The sequence below is a fragment of the Xiphophorus hellerii genome, chromosome 3 (genome assembly GCF_003331165.1).
Source record: "Xiphophorus hellerii strain 12219 chromosome 3, Xiphophorus_hellerii-4.1, whole genome shotgun sequence".
NCBI lineage: Eukaryota > Metazoa > Chordata > Actinopteri > Cyprinodontiformes > Poeciliidae > Xiphophorus > Xiphophorus hellerii.
The window spans coordinates 23748113-23765444 of NC_045674.1; the positions used below are offsets into that span (position 1 = coordinate 23748113).

Here is a 17332-nt window from a genome sequence, read left to right on the forward strand (position 1 = left end):
TTGTTTGTATCCTGTAGGGCTGCAGCAAAATGTCAGAGACATATGCGAGAATATTACATCAATTAAGGATAATTTATGATAACTTAATATTTTAAAAGCGGTTTGTGAAGGATGGGTGCAAACTGAAAAAGACAAGTTTCATTATCCAAGATTTACAACAAGCCAAGTTGTTATGAGAACCATACGGAATGGTTGATTCATTCAATTAAGAAGCAATTCCTAACAATAATCCTTGTCGGTACCTGCAAAACTTCTGCATCCTCCAACACTACTGCAACACAATGCTGAAGTTAGCACGAGACTTGTTCCCTGTCGTTTGGAAAAATGTAAACAGCTAGTTTGTTGCTTCTTAAGACTCTACAACACCTCTAAATAATCTGCTGTATTTTTATGTATTTCCAGTCTAAATATATTCATTATAAACTTTCTTTAAAACACTAAAGTAGCCCAGTCTCTTTAGTGACGGTGAGACTGGGAAGATATGAAAGATCTTTCATCTCTTGGTAGCCAGACTGAAAAACAGTTGTTGTGCGTAAGTGTTTTTGTCAATCTGTGGATTCATATACATTTCAAAATTACATATACACTGCCACTTTACTAGCAAATAATTTGTAGAGGTGATATAGGCAACATAAGTCATTTACAAGAGGCAAACTCAGACTCAATCTAATCAGATGACCTTAAAAACCTTAAATTCACACAAGTTGTGTTGCTGAGAGAACAACGTCTAACAGACAAGCTGAAAATGTTTCAGAGTTCATTTTGGATCCTGTCAAAAGTAACTTATCCACTGCATTGTTCACAAAGCCCAAGTGATCAATTCAAAAGTCTGTGCCTGCTGTTGATCTCCGTTCTCTAGTAACACATCCTAAAAGCCCCTGGTGATGTCAATGACCCAACTGCATAAAATGTAGAAATAGTACTTTTCCACAGAAATTCATACTTCAGAACTCACCCAATTACAACCATATAGCATGTTCTTGAAAGAGAATGCCACTTTGGTAAATAACGTTAGGAGGTTAGCAACAAAGCTGTGAACTTAACAAAAAAATGTTTTTAAAAAGTGAAAAGATGCTCCTATGACAATCCATTAAAATGAGAAAAAAAAAACTTTAAATATTTTGTAGCAGAACAATTGAAGCATTGTTTATTAGAAAAAAGAAAAGAACATCAGTTGGGCATAGTCCCAGTCATTTTCCTCTTTTATTAGTGAAACTTTCCAAATATTTCAAATATTGCTGTGTCTTCAGGAGCAGCACTCTGGTCTGACCCCCCCATCCCCCAGACTGAGACACTTTAATTGGTCTTGGGAGGCTCTTTCAGAACAAGACTCACTGGTTTAAAAACAAGCACTGTGCGACTCTGTTTACTTGTTGACACCTTCAAACAAGTGTTTCAACCAACTGTGAATTCCACGGTGTGGGCACGCTGAGCATGAATCACAGAAATATGTGAGGTTATATAAGATTAGACAGTGATGAATTGTTTTAAACTCAAAATTTATATTGTATGTCTATCATGTTGTTGACAGTTATTAGTTTATCTGAGAACAACTAAAAAAAGCTGTGATTCAGTTCATCTTATCAATCTACAATAAACTATTACACATGAAAGGTATCAGCATGAATACAATTCCTTTACATTTTAAAACCTCTGTAAAATACTTTTATCCCAATTTCCTTGACATAAAAATATCAGTATACAAAAGTCAGTTACTCTAAATGAACAACTGTCTGAGTGTTATGAATGCGCTCAGGTGAAGAAAATTTAATCAGTCTTGTTCAAATTCACCTAAAGAACTGTAATCTAATAACTTTGTTTTGTGAAATCAAAAGCAGACCTGTGCTGAATCTTGTGCCGGGTCATTTACAACAGGTTGAGGAAATGCAAATTTGTCTTCTCAAACAACGCCTGATGCTGTCATATCCAATAAAGACTGCCTGAGTAATTTACCATAGAGTGTTTTTTTTTTCTCAAGTCCCTATAAGATTATATCCGTTATTCTGAATGAGTACACTGTCGCTGAGGGAGATGCTGCAGCCAGATTCAATCTTGAAATAAAAATCACTGTGTTTGAAATGAAACTGCGCGTGCCATGGCTATTCCCTCACTGCTTGGCAGGAAACTCAGATGAACCCTCGGTTGAAATCTCATGCACTTACCGTCTTGGATTATTTGCTTGCTGGCATGAGGCCGCATTTCAATAGGTTTTGCCTCACTTCATCATAGCTATGCATTTTTCCAAAGCAGCTGTGTGAGTTTCTTTATGGGACTGAAAGCATGGCTTTTTAACTGCAAGTCTTTGGAAAACCAGCATGTGCAAAGAGAGAGAGAATGAAAACCACATCTACAGAGAGAATGTGATGAGTGCACAAGAATGTGCCGACATTTTTCTACATGCATTTCTCTAGGATGGCTGGTCAAGCAAACATGTAAAGAGAGATATTCACATAAATTGTTGGGTGATACCACTATAGAGCTTCAAAATTGCTACCTCTATTGCCAAATGTTTTCTACCAGAGATTAAATAAGTCAAATTTTCAGTATATGAGACTGTGACATCCCCCTCCACTTAATGTGGAGGGATCCGTCAGTTATTGTGTTTTGTCCTGAGGCGGAGCAGAGTGGGCGGGACCAGGATTCGCCAGGACCAGCGCGTCATCGCTATAAAAGGGAGTCGGCTTCTCCACCCAGCAAGGCTCTACAGAGGTGGCTCTTCCCTTACCTGTCTGGCCACCCTGTTCTGGTTATGTTTTGTTTGTTTGACCTTCCTTTTCTTTTGCAGAACTTCTCCGGTTATCACTGATTTCAGAGATGCCGTCGACCACCGAGGGGGATACCCGCTTGTCGCTGTTTGGCTTTGTTTATTTGTTTGGGTTGTTCAATAAAGAACATATTCTTTATTTGATGGCCGTGTTTCTCTGGCTTTTGTTACGGCTCACGAGTCAGGTCGTAACAGAGACTAAATATCAAATATAACAATTACACAAACCTCCCTTTAGGTAGTGGTTGGAACGTTTTACTGAGAAATGGGACAATTTTTTTTTTTCAGAAACTGGAGTGCCACTGTCAATTTCTTGTAATTTCTTGTCAATCATTTATAATAATAAATGGTTTTTTTTTTATTATTGTATAATTGTAAAAAAGGAAATGTTTTTTTTTTCTATCTTTGCTTGTTTTCTAGAGTAGAAAAAGACAAAATATTTTATATGTATAAAAAAAATCACATAATGGGTCTCCATTCTAAATGGAGAATTTTATAGGGAATAGAAAGTCATACCAATGCAAAAACTCATGTATATGAGGAGTTCTTTTGCCATAATCCAAGAGCACATATTTTCAGTCTGAATGCAGGATTTAATGTCTTTTGTTCTCAAAACTTTTAATACTTTTGAATACATTTTTATTTTGAAAGCAGGACTTCAAATCTTTCTTCTCAAAACTTGTAATGATTGTACTCAAAACTTCTCCTCACGCTCACACTTAGTTTCTGCTTGGAGCAAATCTTTGCTTACAAAACTCTTTGCTCGCTTGGTGGAAATTTTCTGCCATAATCCAAGAGCACACATTTTCAGAGTGAAAACAGGATTTAATGTCTTTTGTTCTCAAAACTTTTAATACTTTTGCTTACATTTTTATTTTGAAAGCAGGACTTCATGTACTGGGTGCGTTTGTTTCCTTCTAACGGGTGTGCCTGTGTGGCTACTGTTAATTGTAGTAACCTGCGCCACCCACTGGATGTAGAGAGAAACAACGATGTCAGCATTCTGCTCCATAATACACCAACATCTGCCAACAGTGTGCTACTGATCACTAACAGCCTTCTGATATTAGGGAGGAGTTTGTTCACCCAACCAACTTCCTACCTCCAGTGGGTGGTGTAGGTTGCGCACCATCCACTGAGAATAAAAGACATGAAATCCTGCTTTCAGACTGAAAATGTGTGCTCTTGGACTATAGCAGAAAAATTCCCCCACACATGTAATCAAGTTTTGAAAACATAAAAAATATTATGATAGTCTGCCAACTAGTTTCTGTTTCCAAAACAGCTCTGACCCATTAAGGCATAGACTCCTCTAGACCCTTGAAGCTGTTCCATGCTTACTGGCTTCAAGACTTCAGAAGAAGATGGCATGGAAAGATCAAGAACTGATGAAGTTAACAACTTAAATGCATTGTTCTGCACCTTAAACCATTCTCCACTGTTTTAATGTTAAGCGTACGAAATTATCCTGTTGACCACAGTCATCAGAGCGAACGCCTTCCTACTGTGCAGCCACACATGCAACAAACTGCAAAGCACTGTTTATTCTGACAACATTCTATCAGAACCGTAAAGTGATCTCAGCTACAGTTGCTCATTTGTTGAATCGGACCACTGGGACAGTTTTCACTCTCTATTTGCATTAGTGAGCCTTGACCATCCATAACCCTGTCATTGGTTCACTACTGTTCATTTCTGCTCCCTCACTTAGATACTTGTCCACTTTTTCTGCCTCTAAATGGAGTCAGTGTTATGAATAAAACATTTTAGCCTAACATGTCCTTCAACCACAAATGTGAGCCATGATGATAAATGCTTCACTTGTCAGTGGTCACAACTTCATGTAGATCTTACGATCTCCTTCGCAAAGCAGCAAGATTGTGGGATCTCATGCACTGCAGTTGTCAGGAACAATTGATGTAGTCAGGATGAACGTCAGTGTTTTTAACAATTACCATGGTAATAGTAATGCATTAATGTAGTTAGTTGAAAAGAAATTTACGATTAAAACTAAATTTAGTGGTTTAGATTTTGATCGTCAATCAAGCATCCTCTTCGAAACAGACGGGAACAGAAGGTCTAAACAAAACTTTTTCTAAACATACCAAAATGTTAGCAGTGATTCAATCGAGTAAAGCTAATAAAGTTATGCATCAAAACTTGCGGTAAATTGTAGAATGTAACAAAAAGTATCAGTATCTTAAATATTTATGCTACCATCTTCGTTTTTGTCTCATCAGAAACATAGTTCACTTTATAATATAATATAATCTTTCTGAGTGTCGGTGTGTCTGAGTGCATACAGGGGAGTATAGCGAGAGCTGGGTGGTGAGAGTGCTTACCAGCACATGTGGGCACAGTGCCATTCCACTGGGCCAGGGCATTGGGCACGGCCTCGCACCTGATGGCGTTGGAGCCGTGCAGCGTGTAGCCTGGATTGCATTCAAAGAGCACCACCATGCCGATGCCAAAGTCGTTCCCTGTCCTCTTCCCAAATCGGGGCTCAGGGACTGAGCTACACTGAGTGGCACTGGTCCGAGGTACAGCTATGGATAAAAGGGGAGGTAGCAAGAATCAAAGGAAGAAAGCCAAAGAGCGGTGGGTGTGTTAGGCAGACAGGCAGCAGGGAGAAGAGAAGATGGCAAGACAAAGAAGGCAAAAGGATACAGAAAGCCCTTGTGAGTCTTCTCACACTTTATTTGTCACTCTCATCCTCAGTGCCAAGACAGGCTATTTGACATCACGTCATTCTGCTCTGCTAAGTTATGCCCAGTTTCATCTATTGACACTCTGCTGCTGACTTTATGTAACAGCAGCAAGGATAAATGCTTTAGATAAGTGGAGAAAAAAAGTAAACCTTACCTTGGTACACAAAATGAAATCCTTTGGCTGTGTCTGTTCCATTTGCAGTAAACTTGAGTGTTATCTTGTTTCCTGAACTTAAAGGAAGCGTCTCGCCTAAATCAGAAACACAAAGGAGATGCAATCAAGACAGATGTTAATAGCTTGATTCTGGGAGCCGATTCAAAGACAATATATGTTGAGCTTGATGGTCACCTTGTCTTTTGAGAACATGAGACTGTTTACGTTCTACATTTATTTGTCTAGGGAAAAGTGATTTGATTGGAATTTAGAAGACAACAGGTTTGTGCTCGTTCTTCTTTAAAACAAACATTTTAATTAAGTCAAATTCTAATGACAGCATGACGAAAGAAAATTAAATAACTTAAATTATCCACCCTATATGTCCGGGTGATGTGGCTACCTGAGTGAGATCCATATATGGACGAGAGAAGGGCTGAATCTGTAGAAGGTCCGTCATAGATTTCGACCACATCAGTGTTCAAAGTCTGAAACACCACAAACTGACCAAAAAGCACTGTAAAGAGAATCATGGAAAAAGACAAATTGCAGAAGATAATGAGTTATAAAGTACATGAGTTATATGTTATATGAGTTATGAGAAGCTAAATACAGCTGAAAACACTTCACACTGTTCCTGGGTATTGGGGCCATTCCCATTCAGTGCCTTAGTCATCATGTCTTTACTTCTTGCTTCCAAAGTAACATTTTATTAGTCTCTTTAAAATGCTCTGGAACAGTATCTCATTATCAAAGCTTTTGAAAGATCTTTTAAAGTTTTTCTTTCAACTTTGGCTGCTTTTTTCTCATTTAAATCCAATTCCTTTTATTGGGAGCATGTTTTTTAATTTAAAAAAGTCTGTTAATTAAGATTTGTACAAATAACAGACAACTTAATTGACAATTTGTTACAATTCTTTAGCTGAATGTTTAAAAAAAACTGAAAACATTTGGTATGCAGGCCACAATAACATGAAAACTACAGTAAATCTAACTTATGTCTCTGACTTTGTGTTAGGTTACTGAATTTTATCCTATTCCTTAAAATAAGAATTTTTGGGGGCTTAAACAGCATAATGTTTTGTTCATTTGTCCCTCTTCCTCATTAAACCCACACAGTACCAATGTGATGTTCTTGTGCCATGACATTTAACATATGGAAAATAACCTTTAGACAACACCGACACATTGTAAACAGACTTCCTTTCTGTGCTACATTAAGGGTATTCCTAAAGCTCTACAAAGTAAAACAATCAATATCTCTGTGATCAACCAAACTTGTTCCATCCATCAATGTGGTTCTACAATGTTTAAGATGAAAACCTAAACATACTTTTCACCAGTATGCTTGTAAAAGGGGAATACAATATCTAGGCATTTCAAAAACATAATATCTTCAACAAGTTCTTGTTCTGCTCTGAGGCCTTTTCCCAGTAGGATTTGCCCAGAAAATCTAAAAGAAGAATTGCCCAAGAGAAATCCTGAGCAGGTGCCCACAGCTAACTCCTTTTGATATGGAATAGAAAATGTAGCTTTACTCAGGGTTCCTCTAGACAGGCCAAGCTCCTTACTGACTGAGTCTGAACCTAAAGGCAGATGTTTGTTTTAGCTGCTTGTCTGGAAAATGTGATTATTTTGGTCATGATCAATATTTTATTGTCTTAAGAGAAGGGTGAAACACAAATGGGCCAGTACCTCAAGAGCTTCTATCAGTATTACTATTGAGGTGGCTGTGATAATGCTATAACTCAACAAACCCCACAATCTAACTTTCTTCCATGTATAATTTACCACAACTGAATGCTGAGTAACACATGCATTCAGGAAGACTAAATCCCCTCTGTTCACCTTCCACGCCATCTTCTTATGCCTTAAGAACAAGTCACTGAGATATTTGAACTTCTGAACCTAAAGCAAAGATCCATATTTTTGATTTCCACTGCAAACCTGTTGCCTATTGTTCCAGCACACACCAACAAAACATCATCAGAGAAAGTGAGAAGAAGGTCCGGTGACTTCCAAACTGGACAGCATTTTTTTCTACAGCTCCACTTTGAGATACTGTCCATAAACACAATAAGATCAAATAGAAGACCTGCATTCTTACCTATAGCAGAAAAAAACACTACTTTTTATCAAGGTTGCATACAGTTTTTACTTTGTATAATTGGGTAACACTTTTAAAATGACCCTGGCATTTTTTGAGTGTTAAATATGCCAGTATTAAAAAATAATAATGTGCCATTGCGCTTTTTGACCAACACCAGCAGGCAAGATGGGCGATGTGTCTTGCCCAAGGACACAACAACAAAGGCAAAAGGAACGATAATCAAAGTGGCGACCCGCCAAATGCAGGGCAAACTCCTAGCACTGCCGCTACTACCGCCCCTAATGAACGCCATGTTCTTAGAGTGTAGTCTACAGTTCTACTTCCTCTTAGAGCATCTTATGATAATGCACAATCGAAGCTGCGGCTGTACGTTGTGGACATCTAAGTGAAGAGAGGGACAGAACTGTAACAGACTGAACAGAGGAGGATGTGGAGCCAGCAGAGTATGGTTAGACCTGGTAAATCCAACAAGAAGTGACAGTAAAACTGGAAATGTCTTGTAGAGACTACAGTTTGTGAAACCTTTAACTCAACTGACAACTATGTAACAACGCGCATAGGGAAAGGATTGACATAAGATTACAGCTTTAAGCATCAACAAGACGATAGCAGAAAGCATAAACAACCAGAACTTACAAAAGCACCTGAACAGATTGAGCAAGCAAATCCTACTAAGTTTACACATGTATTAATGTAAAGCAGCCCATATAACTTACTATGATATCGTCTTGTCTGGATATTTCAGGATATGTTTAAATTCAATGAAAATGTAGGCAAGGACAAAGATTGTGCTGTCATTAAGATAACTAAACAAAATTTGAGTCAGCCTGACTATGTGTTTATGATGAAAAGCAATTGTCAGTCTGTTCATCCAAATATGGTCTAATTAAATTTGTTAATCTGTTTTCTGTTTATACAGCACAAAGCTAACCTAAGCATACTGATGGATTAATGCCAAAAAAGTGAGTGTGCAAAACAAGAAAATTCAACTATTCTAATGATTGGCTTTGCTGTGATTTGCTGGCATGTAAACATGTGCTGTTCCAGGTCCATTTTAAATTTGAGGCGTATAGCTGTCACCTCATATTTGCTGACTAGAAAAGATAATCACTGAAGGGATGAATGGCCAGAGTGGATGCAATGCACATTGCCCAAGCTAACATAGTATCGGCTTCTGTCCATGAGCTTTTCAGCAGGGGCTTTTAAACAAATTCAAACTCAAATATCAACTATAATTAAGTTGAAAAATATTTACTTGATAAAATTGGAAATGAGAATCTTACCATTTATAACTAAATTAATGATTAAATCTTACGTTCATTTTAAAAAGCGAGAAAGAACTTGCAATAACAGAGGGATTATTTAAACAATGTCTTGTATAAATATTTCCAATGAAGCGTTCCAGATTATATCAGTGTGTACATGCCCTTGAAAATAATCAGATTTCCTAACCAAATGAACAGACTTGATAAAATGGATCACTACCTTAGAGACAACACAAGTCTGGATTTGTGCAACCGTGCATGTCTGTGCACATAGAGGTGCTTTATGAATGGTAATAATTCACAGCAAAAACTACAGCCTAAATCATGCTGCGTAATAAACAGCATGAGCTGCATGTCCCTTGTGTGAGTCTCTTTTATTCGTCTCCACGTTTTGCAAAATTGGTGCTGAATGAATTATCACAAGTTCATTATCAGGTCCAGTTTTCATGCATTGTATAATTTCAATAGATTCTAGCTTTCAAACGGCAGCAAATTTCTACAAGTACAGAACCAGACTTTGATTGAAGCAAGTAAACCTGACAGATTTGACAGAAGACCCCAAAAATCATGGCACCATTAATATTTTACACTAGGCCATTTCTGGCATATGGAATAGAACACCGGCCATGCCTGCACCAGATGCTGTAGGCAACAATATGATTGTTTTCAGCTGAATATCAGGTACTCTAACAGAAATGACATTTTATTTCTATGAGGCATAAGTTATGAAAATAAATTATGAACTTCAAACGTTTTTTCATCTAAAGTAAATGAATTCTGTCTTATTTAATTTCAATTACACAGTGTACAAATGGCTGAAAAAGATTAAGTTAACAAAGATAAATAATTAACAAAGACTGCTGCATGTTTTAATTTAGTGAAAGTATTAAAATCTTATTTGAAATGTCATGCAGCCTCAACTGTGGGATAAATACTGGAAAGGTTATCCGTCAGTCCTAGGATAAGCACAAAGACAAAAAACGATGCATGGAATTTCTCTATTTCTGCGTTACATATCCTCACATGCATTTTTATTCTGTGGGAAAAAAATTGGCATCCAGAATAAATCAATACTAAAAGAGAAGATCATAATACTAAGAACAAAAACTAAAAATTTGAAATTCAATACACGTCAGGAAATGTATTTTCCACAAACCATTGTGCATGGCAGTCTAACTTATGTCAGATTGCCCCAAGGCAGCTGTGGCTACAATGTAGTAGCTCACCATTATTGGCGTGTGCATGTGTGAGTAAATGTGTGAATGACTGAATGTAGTGTGAACACATTAGGATCCTCTGGGCTTAATAAAGCCCAGTACAAGCAATTTACTACCTTTGGAAAGTCTGCTAGAGGATAGTTTCAAGCAAAGTAAAAAGGAGGTTATTCTGAAAAAGTACATATGGCTAATCTTCCTTTTCATTGGTAGTAGCCTTGCATATCTCTTGTCATGTCACTTTCAATTACATCAAAGTAACAATGAAAAATTTAAAGATGCCAAAGACACAACAAAAATCAAAAGGAAAAAAAAAGTACTTACACTAGACACAAAAAACCTGTTTATTAACTACTATAAGAATGTTTACTAAATCTGAATAAGAGCAGCTCTACTCTGTGATATAAGCACACCAATGCTCAACTGGATAGTTCTCATGTTATTGCTTTGTAAACAAAAGCATGCAACCTCAGACATGAATGCTTGAATACACACATGCTCATATTCAAAGCGTTACTCAATTCTGCTTTTAATCCAAAACCAGCCATGTGTTGCATGTCCGAGACGCCATATATTCTACACATATTGTTCCACTTCTATGATGTTTACATCACAGTAAACATACAGTACAGACCAAAAGTTTGGACACACTTTCTCATTGAATTCAATGAGAATGTGTGTCCAAACTTTTGGTCTGTACTGTACGTAATTCTCCAATATAATGTTATTTGTCAAACAGGCTCTGTATAAACAGATAAAAATTGTCTCTACTCAATATGATGGCCAGCTTAATTGCCAGCATCCCACCCTGCTTGCTAATTATATTTAGATCATGCTTTTTCGACCACTTGAAGATACACAGGGAGAATTAAACTTCAAGGACTAGATTTTAATTATCTTTAAAAATAGTAGAAACAATGACATGTTGAGATCTTTGAAAAAGTAATGTATGCATCACTGATGCAATTTAACACTCAAATTTCATTTCAATAGACAAACGCAAAAAACTAAAGAATAGAGAACACACAATATTCAAAGACGTGGCAGAATTTGATGTTGGGCATTGTATGAATACTTTTGTTTCAACCTCATACACTGAGAAATGTTGTGAAGCCTTCTATTGTTTGTTGGCATTTGTGAGAGATAAATCAGAGTGAATTCTAAAACTGTAAGAGCTCAAAGACATAGATCTAAAGCAAACTGTAAAAAACTTCTTCAAAACAGCTCAGCATAGAAACTTGGTTCTAGTTAAATAAAAGTTCAAACAAACAGTGACCTCAGATATTTGCCACCACATCCACAGTTTGTCAACCAAGGTCTCTTAAGTGTCCTATTGGTCTGAGATCTGAAAACAGTGCAGACATGTAAAGTAATTTTAAATCAATGCCATGCTCATGGAGCCATTTGGAGAGCCCGAACACAAAGTATGTGATTCTGTGGACGTATCTCTCTGAAAATGTGCCGACTGTTGTAATGAATGGGTGTACCTGGTCAGCAAATACATTGTGAAGTGCGTGAGCAGCACTCAGATGATATTAAGGTGAGCAATGTAAGATTAAAAGTGCAAAAGACTTCCACAATCACAGTGTGTGATGCAGAATTATTTCTGTGAAGGACTTTTTCTACTTTTACTTTAATGTGATGTATAACATAATTTTGCATTCCATGAGCTTTGCTTTAATTTAAACAAGTTGTGTCACTAAAGTCTGTTTTATCTTTATCAACCGTATTCAAATATGTCTAGACTCAGAGGGTGGAAATGTTTGTATAAAAATAAAAACTATAATAAATAATTCCAGGTTCATACATCAATAAATCCTTCTTATTCCCAGAGATGATGCCAAAACTGGCAATATCTTTGTTTGTCCTGATCAATTTCAGTTAATGAGTAGTAATTCATAAGTTTTAAATAGCGTTTGGGACTGAATGAATAGTTATTTGCTCTCAAGAAGTTTTGAAACATTTGGTTTGATAGCTTTAACAGTGATGCTTCCTGAGTCATAGTCAAGTCCACATAATGACTGACAAATGAAAAGATGTTTCAGAGATCATAATTTCATTCTTTCTTTCAACTGGATTATGGTTGATTTTTATTTTTCTACAGTTTGTAGAAATTCAGACCAAAAACAATTAAATCAAACTTATTTAACATCATTAATACGTAAATGGAGTTACGTTTTCTTTTTTTTAATTTTTTATTTTTGATCAGTGTTGTGCTATTTTGGTAAACAAGGTATTCCTGGAGAAACTAGCCTTAGTGTGCTTCCAGACACTGTGAGTATCAATTTGGACACTGATAAACTGGTTCTATTTTGGCACCAACTCTTAGCTGAGGGAGGCAAAGAGTCATTGTCATCAGGAGCTGCAGGCAGACTCATGGAGCCCCAAGTTTAAAAATCCTAAAACTAATAAAGCTGTAAAAACTCTTAACAAAATAAAATATCTAATTTGATTAATAACAGGACACCAATGGCTTATCTGGTGTTACTTTTGATACTACTCCCACCACAGTTTCAGTGGATCAATGTGCTGCACAGAGCTGCTCTTACTGCTATCATTTACTTTTGAATCCAATTTTAATCATTCTTAATTCATCATTCTTTTTTCTTAATTCTATCATTCTTAAACACTATTGGTCTTCTAAAGTCATGAGTCGGACTTAGTAAATCATCCAGGGCTGTGTTAACAGAATGTTTTCAGCAGCGTGTGATCAAAGATTAGTCAGTTAGCAAGAGTCAATGAACATTGCGTATAGTCAGAATAAACCATACAGATGAGATTAAATGATCTGTTTTAATGTATACTAAGAGAACCATTGATATGTAGTTAGTCTCCAAGGAACTAACTCCATATACTGGAAGATACCTTGATGACAAAAAAGTTCTTAAAAAGTACTGTAAATGTGTGTCTTTTAATGATAATAGTTTTTAAATTAAGCAATTTCAAAAGTTCAGACACTCCTTTCTTTGCTCTCCACAATGAGACAGGCATTGTAACAAGCCGAAATCCTAATGGGCAAAGGTCAAAGGAAAATAAAGCCCTAGAGGTGTACCAATTTATCGGCCAGCCGACTTCCTTCATTTTGGGAGATTGGTGATCGACCGATACTTACACGCGAGGCCAGTCTTTTTCCATAATCTCATTTACCTCAGCCAAGGCCTAAAGATCAACCACTGTCTTCTTCTCGAGAAGTTTGACTGACAGACCTGTCCACCAGGTCATGTCTGCATGTTTGCAGTTAACAATAGTCACCGCACTGTTGTTAACTCTGCAACTTTCTTGCTACATTTACCGACATTTCAGACAAAAAAAGTTGATATCGTCCAAAATCTGAATTGGCAGATCAGGCTTTTTAAATAGTGGTAATTGTGATCGGCCAGAAAACTGCAATTGGTTCACCCCAATGGATACTCAAGAATCATATAATTGATAAGGAAGAATGTGTGACTGATCTGAAGAGATGGCTAAAGCCGCATCTATGTTTGAGACCATGATCTGAAGTCAAACAGAGACTTCTTTCAAGAAAAAACAAGAGCAAGAAAGGAACAGATATCTGATTTGTTGAACTGTAACACATAATAAAATTTGGCTGCACTTTTCATCTGTTATCTTTATGATTTCAGCTTTGTTTATGGAGTCCTTTCAAAAAGCCCTTGTCAAAAACAAGGGCATGTGCTGCAGATAAGATCATTACAATATTGCAAGAAGAGAAATGACATCATAATCTTGCAAAGTCTATTTCAGTCTACGTCTTTTTCATTCCCACAGCATGTGATCTTTAATCTTGTGAAAGAATGAACATGGTCAAATGGATTATGCTCTGTGTGTAATTTATGCTTGTTCACAAAACTTTTGTATCCCTGCCAAACAGGAAAAACATAAAAATTGAACTCATGGTTGAAATTCTTATTTGCCTTGCTGCAAGATTCTGAAAGGAAGAAAAAAAAAAGTTTTGAAATGAATTTAAATGCAAGTGGTTTTTATTTTCAGTTCTGATGCTACAGAACATCGTTAATATTTATGGTGAACTTTTAATATAACAAAGCTATTTTCTTTAGCCTTAAGAACCCATTCTGAGTGTAGTTCACTCTGGAGACCGTGAACAGCACGGGAGAACATGCAAACTCACTGCAGTAAAAAACGATGGCCGGGATTCTTTAAGTGAGTCTCCCAATGCGACTCCGATACCAACTACTCATAATTTATCCTCAGAAAGTCAGTGTGGAAAAAAACATGTTCATTTAAAGACAAATAACTGCTATGTAGAAATGTATAGACACAGTGATGCCTAGAACCTATCTACTCAGTATGAATCTTATTCAGAGGCAACGAAGAAAGAATATGGTAATGTAATGTCTGTTTACCATATGTAAAGCAAACAATATATTTGCTTGAAATGCAGATGTTTAAATCCCAACTACCCACCTAATTTCTGATTCACTCGTACATGTAAGAGAACTGAGAGTGTATTATATGTATGACTCATCAGCTGTATAGGTGTTAAATAACCACTTAACTCCTCTTCAGTGTAATTTTTCACATAAACCCCAGATCATTTTAGCAAAAATAGAAAAGGCCTCTGGACAGATTATGCATACTGGGCATAATTATGTTCCATCTTAAATTACAGGCAGGAAACCACATGGTTTGTCAAAGAGATTACTATTTGGGTATCTAACTGGGAACTGTTACATAATGATGGGATTTCAACCCTTTCTATCTTACGGATCATATTGAAAATAAATATATGGTGATGCTATACAAATCTGGCATAACGTTATGTCCACCTTTCTATCAGTGTATTGGTCCCTTTTTTGCTGCCAATAAAGCCCTAATCTGTCGAGGCACCAGACCTCAGAAGGTGTACTGTGTATCTGGCACCAAAATCTTAGCAGAAGATCCTCTAAGCCTTATATGATGTGCAGTAGTCTCCATGGATCAAATTTGTTTCTTTAGCCCTTGCCATAGAGTCTAGATTGGATTGAGATCTGAGGAATTTGAGGGTCAAATAAGCAGCTCAAACTTTTTGTTCTACTCCTCCCGCCATTTCTGAACCGTTTTTGTCTTGCGGTATTCGGCACATTAATGTGCATTATGCCCACTTTTTGTCCTTTCACCAAGCTTGACTCAGACAAGGCATGATAAAGCTAAAAAGAAAAAAGGAATGTACATTAGGATTCCAAGCTTAATTGCTGCATTAACCAAAATGTAAAAACGTTTTATAAATAGTACACAGCTTCAAGATATCCTTTTTCTCCCTCAGCATATTTCCTAAAGTGAGGCCAATGAACTCTTTGACATCTGAAATAACCAAACTCAGCCTGTCAAATTAAATGCTCCTTATTTCACTGAATATTTGTATTTTCATAAGAATGTAAAAAATGAAACGATGGCGGAAAGCTAAAGAGAAATGCTGCAAAATGCAACTGCTTAAGTAGGCCATCATTATCCAACTGGAACATAATGCAAGTCCGTTTTGACCCAGAGCCACTGGATTAGTAACATGTGCCTTAAGGCAAAGCTCAGATAAGGTGTCAAAGACACTCACAGCACAGTGGATTGGTGAGAGGTAAAAAAAAAAAACAGAAGCATATGTTTGCTCTCCTGGATATGAATTATGGAGAAGGAACCTGTCATATTTGCTTTGTGGCAGTACAGGCCCTCAGAGATTCTGGCCGGTGACAGCATACACATACCTCATTTACAAAAACCAAGGGGCCAATACAACGGCACAGACGTATATATATTTAAAGACCCATTATTGCAGTGCAATTGTATTACACCTTTTGGCAGAAGATATGGAACTACACTTTGGCATGAGCAGCATCTAGTCCAATAAGCTTCAATCTTGACCAATAACTCACAATATTTAATCTATAAGCTGTTGGTCACCGAAATGGAGAGATACAAAACATGGAGGCAGTTTTCTTTGCAGTTTTACATAAACTTGTTTCTCTTTATATTGCGTATTTACTATTATTTGGACTTGCTGACTTGAAATGTGCTATTTTCTGCAGGATTGTTTCTGACAGTCAACACAAGGCAACGCGCTGACACGATAAGCTGCCAGAATGTCATCACCTTGAAAACTGCAGGTTGTCAAAATCAGTTAGGGCTGTCACTCATGGGATTGTTTGACACAGAAATTTAACAAAAGGCAGAATGTATAATTACACATCTGCAGACACGTACCTGTGGAGAACCATACAGAAAGCACCTTTCACATCTATACTGCAGCAATAAATTGCTCTCTTTTCCTATTAGGTTATTTTACAGAGGAAGGTGTATACATCATAAAATGATGTAGACAAAGAAGTGTTATTCTGTGTGTGCCGGGGTTGCTCAGGGCATAATCTCACTCCTCAACAAACATCACTGATGAGTCAACAGCTAGCCTCCGGGGTCACCGTTTTTATGATCATACTCAGCAGTACTCTATTTCCATCTCATTCTTCTCATTTTCTGTGTTGTTCATTATAAATCTCTCACTCATTATGATGCTCTCCATCTAACTTGCATTCCACAAAGATCTATATTTTCCTTTCCTATTGTTCGACTATGGTACCCCCTTGCAGTCTCAACAGACTCTCTTGCTCATTTTCTGTCCGTCTTGTTACAGCCTAGATTTATTACAGCAATCAGTCAGCGCTCCTGTCCTGCCTCCTGACACATTCTGCAGCAACCATTATGCATATGTTGTTGTTATAGACATGTACGCTGGAGCTATAAAAGGCCTCAGGCAGATAAACAGAGGTGAATAAATGTTGTGTCTATAAAATCTAATTCACCTGGGCCCATTAGGGGAATATTTCCAAAGAGAGTTGGGTGAAATGAAACTTTCAAAAAGCTGACAAAAGGCTTAAAAAGATACTAAAGTGGCCATTTGCCCTGCAAAAACATTTCTAAAATCAAGCATGAGGTAAAGTAGAAAATTCAGTTTAGGCACAACATTGTGACAAACATGGGCAACTTTGGAGTTAAGCTGCACAAAAATCTGTGATGCGTTGCTTATTCTAACAACGTTCTATCTGAGCCATAAGTAACTTTGCTGGTGTCTAAAATCTTTGGAAAATAGTTGATTTGATTTGATTCGGGTTAAAAGTCGAGGAAACTAATA

At 37.0% G+C, this 17332-nt stretch overlaps 1 protein-coding gene and 1 long non-coding RNA gene across 6 annotated transcripts in view; one reads left to right on the top strand and one right to left on the bottom strand.

The window, feature by feature from the left end:
* The window catches only part of LOC116717212 (CUB and sushi domain-containing protein 3-like), a 247843-nt gene that overhangs the window by 103838 nt on the left and 126673 nt on the right, over window positions 1-17332 (bottom strand). For all 5 annotated transcript variants that reach the window (XM_032558427.1, XM_032558431.1, XM_032558430.1 and 2 more), the window contains 3 exons: window positions 6030-6143; window positions 5627-5722; window positions 5107-5310 (listed from right to left, as the gene is read on the bottom strand). In XM_032558427.1, coding sequence (XP_032414318.1) covers window positions 5107-5310; window positions 5627-5722; window positions 6030-6143 — 414 coding nt within the window. The remainder of the gene's footprint in view (window positions 1-5106; window positions 5311-5626; window positions 5723-6029; window positions 6144-17332) is intronic.
* LOC116717214 (uncharacterized) lies at window positions 2557-2908 on the top strand. Its single transcript, XR_004338706.1, has 2 exons — window positions 2557-2709; window positions 2786-2908. It is a non-coding gene; the product is annotated as an uncharacterized LOC116717214 (long non-coding RNA).